Source organism: Rhipicephalus microplus, chromosome 9 (genome assembly GCF_043290135.1).
Source record: "Rhipicephalus microplus isolate Deutch F79 chromosome 9, USDA_Rmic, whole genome shotgun sequence".
NCBI classification, from domain to species: Eukaryota; Metazoa; Arthropoda; class Arachnida; order Ixodida; family Ixodidae; genus Rhipicephalus; species Rhipicephalus microplus.
In genome coordinates, this window is record NC_134708.1 from 51,854,222 (window position 1) to 51,873,765 (window position 19,544).

Consider the following 19,544-nt stretch of genomic DNA (forward strand, 5'->3'; position numbering starts at 1 on the left):
ACGGGACATTACAATGGGGAATGGCGTGAGTAGTTAAAAAGTTCAATTTTCGCCTGGTTAAACAGGACCGGTCGTGCCATCTAGCGGGACCCAGTTGAACCAAGCAAGTCTGCCATCTTATCAGAACCAATGGCAGGGAATTGTTCAAGGGTCGTTATTGCTGCTGTGGCTCCCGCTGCTTTCGTTCTGCTGCTACTGGTGTCGGCGGCTGCGCAGTAAAGCCGGCCAACGTTGTGCTTAGCAACAGTGACGCGCGATGTTCTGCTTGAGGCGGTAACTTTAAGTGTACTAACCTTATGCGGACCACTAAAACATGATTTCATCTTAAAATAAGCACTTCCTTGGCACAAAAGTAACACTATGAGGTTTCTGGACCGCTATTTCTATAATCAACATCGACTAATTAGTTGCCTTCAGTATCCCTTTAAATTGGAGGAGAAGTGTGATCGAATCTTTATTCTCAATGTTAAAAACATAGAATCCAACGTGCATCTTTCTGCCGATAACAAAGTCCAAAAAATTGCTCGCACACGAAAACAAAAAACCGAAACCATGTTACCAACAGCCTCCTGTCGGAACAGTCAGACACAGTGTCATCACTGTCACATGTGGCGACGGACCACGAGTTTGCGTAGAATGCCTTCAAGCTCAACTAAGTTGTGCGCGTTGTAATTTGCGGGCTTGTGAAGTGCAATTATTGATGTCCTACTTTTATTCTGAACGACGAAGCTGAATGAAAGTAATTTTGCATGGTGGAAACAGCTTTGTTGCGCCCTTGTGCTTGTGCAAACCTGTGACAGCGAGTGCGACAAAAGCAGGATATCAGCTGTATGTCGAAAGTTCCCAGACCAAAAACGTGAAAATATCAGCTTTTCAGCCAGCTGAAGCTACTCTGCGTTGGTAGAGCTTGATGATGTAATGGTCCCGAATACGTATGCACGCGATGAAGGCACATGTAGAAGCCCATGAACTTCCACTAGAATAAATTGTCAATGTAGGGAAACCCAAGTTCATATTTCGCCCTCGTGTATATTTGGACAACGTTCAATTTGAGTAAAAGTAGTTTTTTCTTTCGAACGAAACCTGAAAGTCATCGTAAAACAAAGTTGTATACAATAATACCTCGTTAACTCGAACGCGCATATCTCGAAAAATTGACTAAGTCGAAATTTTCCGTGGCACCAAACCTTCTCCGTTACGTCCCATGTATTTTTCCCCCCCTTTATCTCAAATCATTTCTGGATCCGTTTGTGGATATCTCGAAATCTTGAGTGAGAGTGGAACGAAAATTCCACCATTGGTCCATTACACAAAATTCGCGCGATGCTGCTACGCCTAAAATTTATCAAATTTTTACTTTTTATTTCGTACTTAGCCGCGCCTGCCGCTACGTCAATACTTTCTGCAAACGTGTAGTCTGAGCCTAGCGGCATATCAACTTTGTCAAGCAACCAGGCCGCACGTCATGTGATTCCCACGCAGCAGGAATCGCTCTTTGCCCCACGCTTTGCGTAGTCGCGTCGTCTATCTCGTTCGTTTGGCAGTGCTCGTTGTTTTCTCTAAGGTGTGATTTCCGTGCAGTCTAATCTGTGATACCCACGTGGTACGGATTTAACGGTGACTTTGAGGAGCTGCGATTTAGCATTAGTGTGGCAAGCATGGCGTCACAAAAGCAGTGCAAGCCGCTAACCCTAGAAAATAAGGCTGCCCTAATTAAGGAAGTGGAGAAAGGAGGCCGAACGAAATGAACCATCGCGCAGGAGTTTGGCATCCCTTTGACTACGCTTGTGACGGTGCTAAAGAACAAGCAGAAAATGATTGGTGGATATCAGCAGAGCTTCTCCAGCCAGCGGAAGCTGGTGTGCCAGTGACCGCAGAAATGACGGACGCTGAAAATGTTCAAACGGCCACAAACGTAGGGGGCAGCGGAGACGACGCCGATGACGAACCACCTCGAGAGGTGCTGACATCTGCAGAAGCAAGAAATTTGCTGCGTTTGCTTCGAAATGAGGTTGAGTGCAGCAGTGGGGAAGATCGTCTGATGCAATGCGTGAAGGAGCTGGAAGACTCCTTCCTAGGCCCGAGCACGACCGCAAAGCATACGAGCATTAGGGAGTTTTCCACTGCCAAATAAAATGGCAGTGCTACAAAATCCAGCTGGTTAAGGTCTGATGTGTGATATTTTTTTTTTTCTTTTAAACTTTCACTAGAAGAAACATTTGAACCTGCTCCTGAAGAGCCGATAAGTAGTGGTGGCTTTGCTAAAAAGCGCTAGGTTTTTCCCAGCAATTTGCGCAACTTCGATCATCTCGAAAATCCACTTATCTCGAAATTTTCTTTGGTTTTTACAACTTGAAGTTAGCGAGGTGTTACTATAACCATGTTTTTAGTACATTACTTCTATGAAGATTTTGCCGAAAACAAACCAATTCGTCGCAAAATGCGGGTCATCTCTAAACCAGAGACGTATAATCGATGTTCCACTGTACATGATAGTCTTAAAAAAAGTTTAGGTAGTCAATTTGTAAGGCAGTGAACTCAGATAGTGAGGCCATTAAACGATCTCTTGGAAAAGTGTTGAAGGGCCCTTTTATCTCTCTGTACCACTTACTTAAACACAAAGGACACATTTTGTACCCTTTAGCAAACAACTCACCAGGGCTTTCCGATTCCTCTCCAGGCCGAGAGCCTTTTGCATGATCTAGAACAACACGACTCGGCGTCTCGCCGTTCACAGTGCACACGTGGTGATACAGCTGCGCTAGGTCCTCAGAAACTGCCAGGAGTTCTTCCTGTGGACAGAGTGAAGAACATGTGGCACTTCTTGCCTGGATACAACTCCAAAAGCCACTCTAAAGATGTTAAAAGAATTCAGTAGTACTAGCAGATACGCAAGGAATTTGTGCTAAAGTCTAAGCTACTACACGACTTTGGCCCTCACAAAAAGCAATTTCTCAAACTATTTGCAAACTACATACAGTAAACACTCCTTACAACAAAGTCACTTTCTTTGAATTATCACTTTTGTCGAAGAGTCACGCAGTCCCGACCCCCAAAAAACGTCAGGCCTGCGCGGAAGGCGCAGCACAGTCACAGTGAAAGCTAGAAGAGCGGCCTTTCAGAGCCTTTTCTAAACACTCATTGGGTAACTACTGCAAGCACACTTGCTTGATACCCACTAATAATAAATTTTAATACTAATTAATAACAAAAACTTTACGGGTAGTAGGCCGGCATATTCACTATGCTATTTTTCGTCATTCTTCTGAGAAGTCTGGTATCCGCTAAACTATTGCGGGGAATTTCGTGCCAATTGTTCATGCAGTGGCCGACGACGATGAGGAATTATGCCTAAAGTGGGTATGCACCACAGTTAATAACTGAACAAAAACAAGGTTTTGTAATGGTTGGATGCCCCGCCATGGTAGTCTGGTGGCTAAGGTACTCGGCTGCTGACCCGCAGGTCGCGGGTTCAAATCCCGGCTGCGGCGGCTGCGTTTCCGATAGAGGCGGAAATGTTGTAGGCCCGTGTGCTCAGATTTAGGTGCACGTTAAAGAACCCCAGGTGGTCCAAATTTCCGGAGCCCTCCACTACGGCGTCTCTCATAATCATAAAGTGGTTTTGGGACGTTAAACCCACATATCAATCAATGTAATGGTTGGAGCATTAGACGACCCACTCATTGCGCTATTCACATTGTGTGATAACTGCTGTTTTTAAATGCTTTATAAGTCTTATTAACATGATTGCATTTATGACATCAAGCCTGCCTAAGGCAAGTTTGCCAACAAGTCACAAGCACCGGTATAAATCAGTGGTAGGATACTGGACTGGCACCTAGCTGACCCGGGTTCGAGCCCCACTGTCACTGGTACTAAGCTTTTTTTTTTTAATTTCGCGCAATGTGGTTACGGACAACGGCAGTGGCGGTGAAGAGCTACCGCGCTGCGTGAGTCCCGAGTTGTGATCTCATAACAGCTTTCGCTGTAATATGTGTATTTTAGACCAAATTACTCGAAGATGTCGATAGCTTGCTCTTCTTAAAGTGAAGTAACAAGCTGCGGATCTGTATCTACGGCGTCGCGAGCGAACGACCCCGGCCGCCAAAGCGCCTGCTCCTTTTTCATCCACGTACCGCGTTGAGCGGCCTTATCTGCGCTGCACGAGCAATCTTCGTGCTAGCGTCCCCAGGCTTTGCGCACCAGTGCAGACTGGTGCAGATGGCGTGAGAGCTTCCACAGCACGAAATTTACCCTCCCCCTCCGCACCTTACTCTGGTACGGAGGCACTCACTAACAAGCCGGCTACTTACCGCTATTCGCTGCTACAGCAGTGGCGTCATGTGACCAATAGGGAGCCTTGGCACGCTGCCTGACCCCTCGGTTTTTTCTATCTGTGTTTGGAAGACGTGTGTTGTGCGGGGTCTGCGTGAGCCCACAAGTTTTGTGTGCGCATCGTGTGCGTTTAGTGACCGTCAAGCGAAAATGGCACCACCGGTGCCCGCACGGAAGTGTCCGACATTGGAGCGGAAAGTTCAACTGAGACGTGAGGTAGAAAAAAAGAGGCCTGCACAAATCTAAATCGCGAGACAATTCAGATTACTGGCGTCAACAATATATACTGCTCTGGGAAATAAGTATGCCATACTGAGCAGACTCGAGAGGAGTTTCACAGCCAAATGAACTCACAACTGTGATTATATGTACCCTCAAGTAGAAAGAACACTTCTCGAATGGCTGAAAAATGCTTGAAGTGCAACCCTCCCTGTAAATTGGCCTGCATCGACTGCAAAAGCCAAAGCTCTAGCTGCCCTAAACGTCAAGCAAGGTTTTAAGTAAAGCAATGACTGGCTTGAACATTTCAAGAGATGGCATAACGCGTCTTCAAAATCATTCATTAGTGAAAGTGCAGCCGTGGACAAATTGCTCAAGCATCGACTGAGTACCCTACTTCAGCAGTATAAAGATCGAGACATTTACAATTTGGACGAGCTAGCATTATTTCATAAATTATTGCCGAAGCACACGTACACGACACCGGGCGGAACCTCATCAGGATGTAAACAAAGCAAAGAACGCGTTACAATGCTATTCGGTGCTAACGCAACGGGAACAAGCTTTCTTTGCTGATACTGGGGAAGGTGGCAAAGTCCTGGTTGGCTAGCCAGCCAAAACAGTGGACTTGCAACCCCGATGAGGAAGATGAACCACTAGACGAGCCTTGGCCTCGCGAAATACTAACAGCGGCACAATCGCAGGAGAGCCTTCGTCTGTTGCCAAATAGAGTGGAGTGTGCAGGTGGCAACCACGACCTCATAATTTGCCAACAAAGTCAGCTAACTGACTTTGTTGTGCGTGAATGAATATTAACGGTTTGTTTCGCTGAATACAGTGAAAGCTCGTTAATTTTAACTTCAATAATTAGAATTTATGAATAATTCGAACTATAAGGCCAAGCTCCTACAAGTCTATGAATAAAAAAGCCCGTTAATTCAAACGCGAGTAGGTTCTACCGCGGACAATTCGAACTATGCGCCACCGCGCCGGCGGCTTGGCTAGTCACTCGATACGGCGGCTGCCGAGTTATGAGGCGGCTTGGACAAGGAGCGGAGAGAAAAACGGAGAAACTGGCAAGAAGGCAAGCGTGCAGAAAATAGCGCCACTTACTCTTCACCCTCCTCCCCCCACAATCTCTCTCTCTGGGCGGCTGCCTACTCTCGATAACCTCCAAGGTTTTTTTTTTTTTTTAAGCGCCTATCTCGGAGCCTTTGAAAATCCTGCGTAGTTGTCGCTGTTAGACGACAGGTGGCATGACTAACACACGGGTGCGTCGTAGCTTCGCCCAGCTTTCTCTACAGTCTCTGTCTCGGGCGTGCCTCGTACGCCTCGGTTGTTGGTGCTGGGAGTAGCTTCCGACTGTCGGAATTCTTTGTGCTGGTGTTAGGCCTCGGCTAACGTTTGTTGCGGTAGCGCGGGTAGTAGCTTCCTGTCTGTCCCAATTCTGCTGCTCCGACTTGATGGCGTGTTCCCGCGGCAAATACCATGCCAAAACACTTCGGGAGAAAGCAGATATCCTGCGGGAAGTGGACGCCGGACTCTTGCCTAAGCAAGATATCGTGAAAAAGCATGGGATACCAAAAATGACGCTATCTACTTCTACAAAAAATATGAGGACTATTGAAGACGCCTTAGAGGCAGAAGTTGCGAACGAAAGGAGGAGGTTGCGGCCCGCAAAGTATCTTGACCTCGTGAAAGCGCTTCTCATTTGGATAAAGGAAATGCGTTCGCAAGTGCACTGAAGTGCAGTGGTGTGTGGTGCACTCATGGATAGCGACATAATATGTCAGGTGAGTAATGCAGAACCTGTCGCTGCCAGTGACGATGATGAGTTGAAAGACGAAGCACCAGTGTGGCCCTCTGCTGCGGAAGTAATGGCCAGATTGAATGCCGCCCGTCTTTTCTTAAGTGTTAAAGAAGGCGGAGAACAGGCCTTCCGCCAAATTCAATCGTTAGAGCAAAAAGTGCTGGCTGTCGCCTTCAAGAAAAGAAGGCAGACCGCGATTACAGATTTTTCAAAAAATAAATTGTTATGCCCTACTCGCAGTGTACTATTGTTGTTCTTCACTTTCGTTAGTTTGAACTGAGGCGGCTTCCCCTTGCGGCTCGAATTAACGCGCTTTTACTGTACCACATATGCGAGGTTGTCATAGCTGATTTAGCTGCATTTGCTGAGCTTTTACAGGGAAGTCACGTATATCAAATTACCGCTTATATCAAATTTTCTTGCCGTCCCACTGACTTCCGTCATAACGAGGGTTTTCTGTATGATGGAAAAGATAAGTTCGAAACACTAATTGAGAATTTTTCCGCAAAAACAGCTTGTGACTGAAGTACGCGTGGGTATGCCATGAAAGGTTTGCGATGAAAGAAAAAAAAAAGACATAGCCAATAGCATTGTGGATCACACCATCACACCGAGATACTCGCAACGTGCCTTTTCTTAGAGGGGACTTACTGGGATATACACCTCTGCTAACAACCAGGTAAACAACTGGCCTGTTTAGTTGCTACTTCGAACTACATATCTAGAGGAAAAATAGATGCCTAACAGATCTGATGCTTAGCCAGAAGTACCTTAATAGTAGTAGTCCTTAATCACTCATAACTAATTTAGCAAAAGTGAAAATTTTGTGCCGTCAACCTCTCACTAAATCTTCTCTCATGTTTCTACAGTAATACTTCATGACAAATAATTCTGATTTTATTTCCCACCGGTGAGTTGGCGCATAACATGTTTATACGTTCGATAGTGTGTTAGACTCAAACCAGGCCTTCCTCAATGTGATGAAAACTTACCTGTGCAGCGCCCAGCCTGTTGCGCGTTTCGTCTGTGAACTCGCTGACGACACTCAGGTCCTCCTTTATTTCCGCCATTATCTGTTCATAGTCGTGAACCTGCACAGGAGCCACAAAGTGTGCCTCGTTCATACAAATGGCACGGTAACAGATGCTTCCAATGCACTCTGTAACCAAAAAATGTGAACCAAATTCACCTGTGTTGAATGAAAAAATGTCATACAATCACGGGTAGCGCGAAGCTATAGCTAACGCACGCAACCTGCTCAAATGAAAAGCCCAGAGCTCTACAAAAGTAGCAGAGCTTCCATTGTTCTGGAAATCGAAGCTGGGACCAATGCCATGCACCTAGAGCTGGCACTACACTCAAACCTCATTGTAAAGAAGTTGCATTTCGCACAAATATGTTTGTTATATCCGAAAATTTGTTATAAATATATATTACTAATGCTATATTACACATTTACTTCCTTATAACGAATATTTCATTAAATCCAGTTTTAGAATATCGAGGTTTGAGTGTACTATACCACCTCCATTGACACTGACATGCAATCTCAGCGCTTGTCTCAAGCCTGGAAAAAGAAGTGTGAGGTTTACTCTGAGCATGAGCACTGTGCACGCCTAATTCCTTGATAAGCGCAATGCTTGCTAGGCTATCTACATGGTGGGAGTAATGTGTCGCAGCCTGTGCACTGCCCTCAAATGTGACATCAATTAACAGCCTCGTAACAGCACGAGCTCACAACAAACCTTGTTCTTCAGGTTGGCAATCTCGTCACGCAGCTTTCCGCTCATGACTGTGTCTGCTTCCCCGTCGACACCATCCGTCATGCCATCCAGCTCGGCTTGAAGCTGGGCGATCTGCTGAAGGGCCTTACGGTAGCGCTGTTCGTGCTTGTCCAGGAGCTTCTGCAGCCTGGTCACATCGTCCGCACCCTGGACAAACACATGTAGAGGTAACACGATGCTTAATAAGCACACTGTGCCTCAGATGAGTTCCTGCACAATTATCTTGTTCTTGGTGCAGATACAAGTTATCCGCAATATGTAAGTTATGCAAACAGAATGACATTGGCCTTTCTCTTTCAAAGGCGAAAGGTAACTTGTAAACCTTACCATTTCGTCATCGTGCAGCCACACCTTCCTTTTTACAATTCCTATACAGCATGCTAAGCTCGCCAAGTTACATCATGTCATCATCTTCCTTCACATCACGATGCACTAGCTGTCAACTGCAAGTTACCCGTCCACGAATATTGAACTGTTGACATTTCAAGCCTCGTTCTTCCCTCAGCCTGCCTGAGACGCCCCCAATGCCGCGCCATAAGAAGTCGTTCCGAATTTCCGGGCCCTGTGCACACAAATATCTCGCAGTAATTTCTGCTTTCTTTATTGTATAACCAGGCTGATCCCCCCCCCCCCCTTTAAATATTATCCCAGATGGGGTCATTAAGGTGTTAAATTAAATTAAATAAAGGCCTATTTTGCTCATGAAGTTAAGTGCGCCACTGAATTGACGAGGAGAGTACAGAAAGATGATATACACAAGCGCTGTGGGCAATGATTTATTGAAGGCCGGACCACTGAATATATGCACCATATATATATTCAGTAATCTCGCTTCAAATAAATCATCATTGAAAGTTAGCACTTCTGTGAGTTCTCCCTGTCCTGTCCTCAACATTTCCCTTCATGAACATGTAACAACACCAATAGGGCCGACAATCTACCCTTTCTATCTTGGAGTGAAATGCCGTAGACGTGACACAAACTAACATTTTCAGCGCCGTCAGTGCCCACTTCCTCGCCATGCAAGGCGATGAGCGCCCGAATTGGTCCAACCAGCCTTGCCAGGACAAGCCTCTGGTCTCCGCCGGGTATTGAGCGCAGCTTCTCCAGTTGTTGCTGTGCATCCTCCAAGATACCAGATAAGTGGCCTTTTTCAGTCTCAAGCTGCATTATGCGCAAAAAAAAAAAAAAAAAAACGTCAGCAACATTTACGCTTACACTAGAAGGGGACAGTATATTATAGAGAGGACTTATCCAGTAAAAGCTCAACCTCTTTAGGCGATAAATACACAATTGTACAAATCAAGCTTTCAGCTAAGTCAAACAGGCACAGTTAAAAAAAATGATAATTAAAATGTCCCATAGCTTGCAGCACTTACTGCTGGACTTGTCCAGTAAGTATTAAGCATACAGTAAGCGCCTGTCCTACGTTGTTCATCTCATGTTGCCATCTTGTGCTGCTTTTACCACAAATACCAACCAACTAGTACAGTTTTGCATGCCGTATCTTTGCATTTCACGTGCAGCGTTACCATTAAATTCACCCCAGTGTAGCCCTCCAGTCAACTTTTTTAGGTATTTATGTTGCTAGAACTAACCCTGGGAGCTTAGTCGTTGCCACACCTCTCACAACTATCGCAGTGGATGCAGAAAATCTTGTCTGCACCAGGAATCACGCAATATGCCAGCTTTCTGCTCCGAAGGTGACCCATCAATAAACTCTCATAGGCTACAGTAAATGTTGAATTTGCTAAAGACAAGGTACTCCCTACACAACAGATGTGAAAAATAACTAAATTGCCCAATTTATACTAACCACAATTGCAATTAAGTCAATAGTAGTGTGGGAATGCTGACACCCCCTGTAAAGTTGTTTGCACTGCATGGTGCAGGTGTGTCGCCTAAAAGCCGCATCTCGGACTACAACCACCAGGCGGTAGGTGGCATTGTGTTAACGAGTGGTGATCACCACTATCATCATCATTGTTGGTAGAGTGGTAGCGCCGGCGGTGACTTCTGGCGAAAGGCAAACCTTGGTGGCGGGCGAGAGTTGAGTGAGTCTCTTCTGCCCGTGGGTCCCCGATCGATGGCACCGCGGGCTGCGCGTCGGGGGCCCTCGTGGTAAGTCAAGCATTGGCGCCGCCGCCTTGGGTGTGTTACTGTGTTTGTCATGTTATTGTGTGTTTGTCATGTTATTGTGTTTGTTATGGAGTGTATGGTAATGTTGTGTACAGATGTCCTAGCGTGTTGATAACGATTGATGTATCGGTTCGGCGGACGATATTGTCGTCTAAATTAGTTAAATAAATGTGTGTTGTTGTTTGATTTGTACCGACCGCTTCTGCTGTGTCCGTTCACTCCAACAACGTGGCGTTAGCTCGCCATTTTGTAGACCCCACAGCAGGTAAAAACCATGGGTGAACTGCCAAGCAATTACACTCAAACTTCACAGTAATGTTGTACCATACACAAAAATAGGCTTGTTATATCCGAAAATTCCTTATAAAGGTATATTTTTAACACTATATACATTACAAGACTATTCTTTATTTACTTTGTTATAACCAACATTTTGTTACATCCAGGTTGATTATATCAAGATTTCAGTGTATGGCCTTTGCATGACAGCACTTGAAACCTACCCTGTGCTCTACTCAGTTGCCAGGAGCTAGCTCTGCAGCAGCCCGAACAACATGCACTCGAGATTCACCGACCTGTTCAAGCTGCTTCTCAAGCTTCCTGATCTCGGTGAGGTGCAGCTCACTGAAGAGGTCGCCAACTGTAGATGGCCGACAGGTTGTGGACCCTTCTCCCTCTGTTTGCAAGCAATTACAAACAAAAAACAAAGCATAATCATTAATAAAAAGTTTGCTTCACGTGCTGCATCAGTATGTGACCCGATATTAACTATCCAACCAATTATGGCATGTTGCAAGTGCTACATTAAAAAATGTATAAATGTACATCACTACCTTATCATGACAATAAGAAGTTCCACAAACAGCAGCCCCAAGGAGAATCCCCTCAATTTGAGAACACAAAAGGGGAACATGAAGCTGGCATCCATCTAGTTTGGGTATCTCTCCCTTTTTTTAACGCCCCTATGACTGCACACTTGGCAAATATGATAAGCATTTCAGGCTTTCAGACTAACTGAGAGATCTTGCAAATATGAGCATGATTCAAAAGTGTGCCATATTCTCACCATGAAGGCCAAATTAAGACATCAGCTCATGTGCATCATGAATGATACACATAAAAACAACTTCAAACTTCGTAGCCCCAGAATATTAGATAGATACCAGATTTTTTTCCCCAATCTACATCATGTCTAGCAATGTATGAAAGCTATAACTTCAAAAATAATTTGACCTTTTTTTATGGATATATGCCGATGTCATCCCATCAAATAAGCAAAACTTCATAAGCAAATTTATTCACAATTGTTTTATCTGTAAGCAGTCGATGGATAAAAGAATATTTGTATGCTTTCCTACATCCACATACACCATGCTGAATACACAAAAGATGTAGCGGTGGTTCCGCAGGGCAACGACAACTGCTGCACCACATACTGCTGCACCACATATATATATAAATACAGTAAGCAGCTGCAGATGGTATCACAGTGAAAAGCAGATTTGTTTCATAACGTAATTGAATTTTATGGCATAACATATTTTTGCACGTTATACCATTTGCGATCACTATTAGGGCATGCAAGAAGATAGAAATGTCAGCAGTACTTCACAATAAACACAGGATCAGGAGTACTTCACAATAAACACAGGATCAGGACCTTCTTTGTATTGAGCAGCAACAGCAATTGTCCAAGGCAGCATAAGAAGGTGTCGTTTCTATTTGTGTAGAACTTCTAAATGCAGGTGATAAGCAAAAGCAATTCCCGAGAAAGGGAGCGCGATGAGGAATCTGGCATGAATATTGAAGATATCGCAGTGTGCATGAAACTTACTTTGCTCCATAGGCTGATTGATGAAGTCTGCCTCAATTTGCTTAAGCACTGGTGCACCCGAATCACCATCCTCGTCTTCAACACGGTTGTTCTCATCTGGATTGGCATCTGCATTGAGTACGCAAGGGAAAGAACATGCTCGCTTCATTGACGCACAGTCAAGTCTTCCATTCAAACTCTGATTGCTTCGCCCCATCAAAGGACTCCTTACACCCTTAAAATCACGTCTCCAAGTGTAATGAATAATAGCATATTCCAAAGAACACTCAAACTTCCAACAAGCTTAAACTTGGCTGTCTGATTCTGCCGCCTTGAAGATGCCTGTCCAGAATGTCAACTAATTTCCTACGTATCAACAGTGACGCCGCCATATTGAGGTCTGACTGCACTGCCTCGATCTTCGTGTTTGTGGAATCTTACACATACACTTTTGGGCTTTGGACTCGAGACACTTTAGCGTAGTAGCCTCAAATTTATAGTGTTACACTTGTAATAACAAATACACTGAACAAGGCACGCCTTGGGTACACACAGCAATGATTACCTGCATGTAGCAATGATAAAATTAAATTATTCACCAATAATCCAACCCACTAGCTGTTGGCTCACATTTACCAGTCCAGCCAATGTAGATTCCCAATCAAGCCAAGCAACAACTGCCACAGTTTTATAGTACAAGTGAAATAGAGCAAAGATAATTACAGAAATAAAGTAAGCCATTCAGACCTACCACGTCACCTTTTCGTACAGACTATGATTTGCAGCTGGTTGAAAAAGAAAAATATACAACAACGTTCAAATTTCTATTCCCTTACATATCACAATCCTTTTGTTTATTGCAACTATCAGGGGGCAATCAGTATACCGAACGTGATAAACAGATGTCATGCTAATTATGCTCCGACCATCGTACATATATTCCTAGTCCATATCGTGCGTTAGCTTCAAAGGGTGGGAGCAAAAAGCAACTTTCTGGGCAATGTGAAGCATGCTTTAGTTTAGGTCCACCTACTTTAAGGGTACTATGGACACAAATTGCCATCATCATGTTTGGATATGAACGTGACAGAACAGCCAATCAACTGTACCCTTGGTATGTGATGTCTTTGTCTTTGTGCCCAAACTGCGATGCTTTTTGGGAAATATTAGCAGAATGTTACGCAAGAAAACCAGTGACCTTCAACAAAATGAAAAGCAGAAGTTGGAAGCAGTGATACCAGATAAGCCTGCAAGTAGATATGCAACGAGTAAGCAGTACTGAAGAGCCGAGAGCACAGCCCGAGGCCGATAAAACATCCTGCAGTTTTGTCCACAAGATTGTGCCAGCAGAGATAACGTGAAGTACCCGACAGGGGCACGATCATAAGCCCTGGACACTGGCTCCAAGGTAAGCCTTTTTTTTTCTTTTTCTTTTTAACAAACACTTCACTAGTACAGAACCTAAAAACTAAGGTCTTTGAAGCCTCAGCTTTGTATTACCAATACTATAGACTCAGCCACAGTAATGATCATGTGAAATATGCTCCCAGTCTTACAAGCAAACATTCAATAGCTTTGGTACTGTTCCCTTGTGATGCGTTATATCAGGAGTCTCAAACTCACTCCAGCCAGAGGGCCGCAGTCGAGCACTTCAGTCTCACACGAGTCGTTTTGGTGCAGGACAAAACGCAAGGGGGTGGGTTGGGGGGGTATGTTTACATTGTAGACAAACATTGACATTTGAGAGAAAACCTTTCTCGTAACTAACATATGGATCATTTCTGAAGGACATTTGGCAACCTACAGCATGTCAATACTGATCTCCAAAATGAGTGTACCTGGATGAGTGTACCTGGATTCTGAAACGTAGTGTTTGTTTCACGCCAAGGTTTCAGCACTGAGTGATCACAGGCGGTACCTCACGATAACACTGCTGTAGACCAATAATGTCTGTGTGGCTCACGAAGACACTCATCAATAAGATTTTTTTTTAAATGTGGGGTGAAGAGAGGCATGTATGTACCGCATGTTTGAGAGCCCTGCATTAGAATGGTGCTGGCAGATGTAAATATGCGGGTTCAGTGCTCATGCCAGTTCCAGATGCAACTGCGCGTGGATGGAACTTTTTCAAATGTGACAGTGTGTCAGCAATTACAAATGGCAACTGCTTTATCCTAGCAAAAGGTAATTCAGTGCTCCGAGAAAAACTTGCTCCAATGTCGTGCCTGTCCAAAATTTGTCGGCTGACGTGTACCTTGTCTTTTCAGATACAATTCCACCAGAAGCGGAAACCAGAAATAAAAATGTCCAGTCCATCTCCTTAGAGGACATCGCCTTCAAAGCAACATGAATGCAGAACATATCTCCGCTGCTCAATTCGCTATTAACAAAGTTGGTATTGCATAGTGCAGCAGCACGAGAAACTGTGACAACAGCAAAAAAAAAAAAAAATCCCTTTAATTGTCAATTTATTGGGATATCTTCATTTCAGTAGGTACCACGCTAACAATAAATCAATATTGAAGCATAAGAAGCGAAAACAACCACAGAAAAAAACTGTTTACACTGAAGCCCATGATTCTATTTGGGCCAGATTTCTGAAGAAAACACGCTAGACGAAAGATAACTTAATAAAATGCTTTGTTGGGCACGTTTGTTTATTTTGGAGCGCTCGTATAGGTGTCCTCTCCTCTTGTGTGTCGTCCCTTTGCACTCAAATCTATTCTAGGCAAAAGGGCATGCAGACGCAAAGAAAGCACCAGCGTGCCAATGATTGGATATGCTGCGTGAACAGGCTAGGTAAAAGTAACGCTTGCAACAACAGCTATCACTGGGATGCTCTAAATAAAAGAAAGTATGCTAACATTACAATCAGAAATTATAATTTCTAGCAGCTGAGACACACAGCTGCAACGCGAGAAGGGTTTAATTTATAACGAGACCGACGGCAACTGCACCCTGTGTTTTACATGTTGTCTAGTAGAAGCGCAAAGATTGTTCACATAGTATACAATCGGTATTACAAATTCCAACCGAGACAACCAGAAAAGCATGCAGATAAAACAATTTAACTTTTATTTGTAACTGCGAGAACTTAGGCGAGAGAGAGAATACACAGATGCTAGACAACAGCACTGCATAGCGAGTCTTTCGTGTGCTTCTACTGTAAGCACACCATAGTGTGCAGAATACCATTTCTGTGTCGTTAATGACATCAGTGACGTGGATGATATAACTGGTCACCTGTCAATTTTTTCCTCCAAATTCATGTAAAAGCAATGATGCACCCTCAAAGGGCATCAATAAATCCCCATCATGTAACTAAAAGCACGACATGAACCTCCCGGCACACAAAAACAAAACAAAAAATGCCAGGCTTGCGCAGAATGTGCAGCACTGTCATGGCGAAAGCTGGAAGAGTGGCCTTTTAGAGCCTTTTTTAAACACTCGTTAGGTAACTATCACGCACACTTGCAGAGTATCGACTATGCAATTAATCACTGTGTAGTACACAGGCATTCACTTTGCCATACTTCGTCATTCTTCGGAAAAGCGTGGTACCTGCTGCACACTTACAAGGAACCTTGTACAATTTTTTTTTTGTGCTGTGCTTGACAACGATGAAGAAACATGGCAGAAGCTTTTGTAATCCTCACAATCCCCAACAGTGGGTACGCGCCACATTTAATATGTGAACAAGATTGAGCTTTTGTAAATGGTTGGAGCATTTGACGACCCACACCTGATAGTTCTTTTGCTGTTCTAAAATGCTTTATTACTCTTATTAATGTGATTCCTTTCCCGACATGAAGCCTGCCTAAGGCCAGACTGCAAGGGAGTTCAAAGCACCAGTGTGGCTCAGTAGTAGAATACTGTGCTGGCCCGCAGGGGAGCTGGGTTCGAAGCCCATAGTGTCCTTGATGCTTTTTGTTTACCGAGTTCTTTTTTACTATTTCGGGCGGCAGTGGTTACGGACACCGGCGGTGGCGGACAGCTACGGCGCGCACGTGGACCGTGTTGTGATCACATAACAGCTTTCACTGTAACAAAAAAACTGTTAAGCTTAAAGCTGCCGTGGGCATGACTAGCTGGCAATCTGCCCGCTTGAAAGGCCCGCAACAGCAAAGTAACGATGACATGAAACATGCAATGAAAACGAATGTCGTTTTTATTCCATCATGCAAAAAAAAATTGTTTATTACAATGACTTAAAAATGCTGCCAAACTATGAGCAAAGCCTTGTACATGATAAAAAAGGCTATCTAAAAAGTGGCAAATGGCACATTCATGTAAAAATGCCCAGCTGGTCAGGTGAAGAAAACAAGTACAAATATGGTAAAATAATTACCCTGCTTGACAAAATAACTGCGCATTTCTCGGCAAAGTGGAGCTATGCCGATGAGGCTGTGTGCTACCTCTTTAAACAACACTGCTCTCGCAATTATGCTTGGACAAAATAATAAAAAAATACTGCAGCTCTTTCAACAAAACAGCCAAAGCACGACTACTTTCAAAGCAGCAATCAATGACGTGATTTATACTCTGCTCACTACAATGCCTGCATTTACAACTTGTGCAAAAATATGGAACGGCAGAGACAAGATGTGCATTTGACATTTGTGTAGCACAAGATATATTGCAGCAGGTACTGATATTGCACTGAGCCAAATCGTTAACACAGAGCCCAAGTCTTGCGCAGTTTTCACAAGACGTCACACCCGGCTATTGCTGTCTACTGACCATTACTGTAATGTGGCTTTTACGCAAAGTTTGGTAGCTGACGTAGTTCAGTCTGCTCGCGAGTTATGTGAAAGCTTGCTACAATGATTGGGGCACAGTGCGAGACATTAAAAACTTTTTATGTGTTTGCTATCGACCATACAATGTAGCAACAACACGTGCCACAGCTCAATGAAAGCTACTGGCTGTGCGACGCAATTATGCAACAAGGATTTTGTTAGGGTGTTTTAGCAGTACCAATTTAAGAGATAAGTGTTATAATACCGTGCTGTGGTGGTCATCACGCTTTTTTTTTTTTAGTTTGCAAAACCTCTATTATCCACATCAATCATTTCATCAAGTTACCAAACACAATGAGCAACTCACATATATAATTTTTTCAAAATAACTGCATGCTGATCGCGACAATACAGTATTTCCATATTTGTCATATGGTAAACTAACGCTTCACGAGAAATCTGAGTCCAATTAAAGATAAGCGTGTGTATCACTGTATGCATCTGACCAGCTGTCGCACATGCATGCAACAGTAACATTCCTCTCTGCCACTCACTTATTTTCACTACAAGGCCCAACTAGTGCAGACCCCCTGTATACCATTGCTACAGCAAAAGGGTGCAGAAAACTGCCTTACTTGAACGTTTCTGTCTACCATCAATAGACCTTTTTTACGCAAAAGAGGATCCCCTCCTTTCTGGGCTATTGCACGGGAGTAAAAAAAGCTGACGTCACAGCCTTAGCCCTGCATTTTTGGGGGGTCACGCATGCTAACAGCAGCCCAGCAAGCCTTCAGTGAAAAGGTCTATAGATGTCCACCGCTGTTACTAGACCAATGGGTAGGTGCCATTGCTACTTCATCTGGCTCATCGCACATTGCAAGCGAGTTATGAAGCGCCGCTACCAAAATAGCATGTGCGTTGCAACGTGCTACCACGAGTCAATCAGGGCTCGGCCACAGCGGAGACACTATGGCACGCAAGCTTTTGGAGGGTTTTCAACATAAAATAAAAAGGCACAGATTGTGTAAGACAAACATTGGCATGTTTGCAGGTGAATGAGTTTCGGTTGACGGAGCCCAATTTAAGAGACGCCTTTGTCATCTTTCTCACTTGATGTGCAACACCTGTGGTCTACTGAGCTTTTATATGTAGTCCCACGTTTTTTTATAATAAACAATGTTGTTGGTGAGCACTCGTGTGGTCATCTTCTCTTCTTATGTGTCATCTGTTTGCGCTCGAATCAATTCTTGAACTAGTCAAAGCTCGTCACGGTATTGCTCCCCAAGCGGTGACTGACGACGAAGAGATCACACCATTCGGCACAATAAGCACCAAAATCATAGAACTACACTTAACTATACTCAAAGAAAGTACCACAGGCACGCAGACATTGAATCAGCCTGCACATTTCTTTGGACTGAGCGAAAAACGGCTGCCAAGATCATCAGAAAAAAAAAATTGAAAACTCCGTTATTGCTACAGAACATCAAACACTTTCTAGGAATGATAGTGGCATTTCGTCTCGGTAACCAGTCGCCCCACGCAGTTTGGTTTTTTTTTTATTTGCTGTGCAAATAATAGTTTAAGCGAAGACTCTCAAGCTGGATGCCACGAATCTATGAGGTTCCATTACAGCATAAGGGTGCCACAGATGGTCAAAACAAATCCTAGCAAGTTTAGTGTTTCCCTCAGGCCTCCAAGATTTCTCGATTTATCAGACAGCGAAAGTGGCCAATTCCTAAGTGTAATCTGGTTGCTTCTAGGTTGTCGCCAAGCTTTAGCTAGGTGATGCTAGGCTGTCTATTATGTTGATTCTCAGCGCAGACAGGCTCGAGTTTAACAACAGACGGTCTGAGACACGACACCAATGTCCAAACTCAATAGACCGATTCACACCGAAAACGAACGTCAGCACCTCTCAAAGATTCATGGGCACGTTGTTCCAAACTCAATAGACGGATGCGCACAGAAACCGAACGTCAGCACCTCTCAAAGATTCATGCGCACATTGTTATTGACATAGGGCTACCGTCGCTTCGCAGTCTTCTAGCAGCCACCACCTTTCTTGAATCCCTGGTATTCTCTTGAACAAACTCGAGGCCTTCAGTTCCCCGCTGTCACTTCGCAGCCATTTCTAAGGCCAACTGTTGCATTCATCAGTTTTATTAGACCGGTGGGGACTAGTAGTAGGGTTTGCCCAATTTCTGAGGCACATACTTGTGTAGATAACCACTTCTTGGGCTGTTTGTTCCCTTCTTCATTTTTAGCGAGCCAGTGGCGAGCAGCGAAATTTACCCAATCCCTGGCTGTACCTGATGTTAACGTTGGACAGAGGGAACCTATTCCTTGTGACACTGCAAGTTATTATTGAGATGCCGAGAAAAATTACCACTCGACATGACACATCTTGTTACCACATAGCTGCATACAACTCTGATCACGGCATTTTTTCGCATCTGTGACATTAATCGAAACTTACTGCATGAACTGAAACGAAACATTGCTATCTCTGTCAAAGTTTAACATAGAGAAATAAGTGACTTTGTACCACTCATTTAAATGCTTGCGTAACAGCAAAAGGCTGCATATTCCAGATGAAAGCACCAAGATCGGTTTAGTACTGTTGATGCTACTGGCACACAAATAGGCCCTTAATGTTGAAGGCTTAACCCAAAAAAAGCAGGAACACAAATACGCAAGTCTAG

The 19,544-nt window shown here is 44.1% G+C and overlaps 1 protein-coding gene and 1 long non-coding RNA gene across 2 annotated transcripts in view; one reads left to right on the forward strand and one right to left on the reverse strand.

Moving 5' to 3' along the window:
* The window catches only part of BicD (Microtubule-associated protein Bicaudal D), a 39,538-nt gene that overhangs the window by 4,620 nt on the left and 15,374 nt on the right, over positions 1–19,544 (reverse strand). Inside the window, exons 5-10 of the mRNA XM_037415887.2 lie at positions 12,122–12,229; positions 10,863–10,963; positions 9,136–9,312; positions 8,110–8,295; positions 7,357–7,455; positions 2,657–2,792 (exon numbers count right to left, since the gene is read on the reverse strand). Of these exons, the coding sequence (XP_037271784.2) occupies positions 2,657–2,792; positions 7,357–7,455; positions 8,110–8,295; positions 9,136–9,312; positions 10,863–10,963; positions 12,122–12,229 (807 nt within the window). The remainder of the gene's footprint in view (positions 1–2,656; positions 2,793–7,356; positions 7,456–8,109; positions 8,296–9,135; positions 9,313–10,862; positions 10,964–12,121; positions 12,230–19,544) is intronic.
* On the forward strand, positions 9,309–11,024 carry LOC142771787 (uncharacterized). The gene is made up of 2 exons (XR_012886156.1): positions 9,309–10,269; positions 10,807–11,024. It is a non-coding gene; the product is annotated as an uncharacterized LOC142771787 (long non-coding RNA).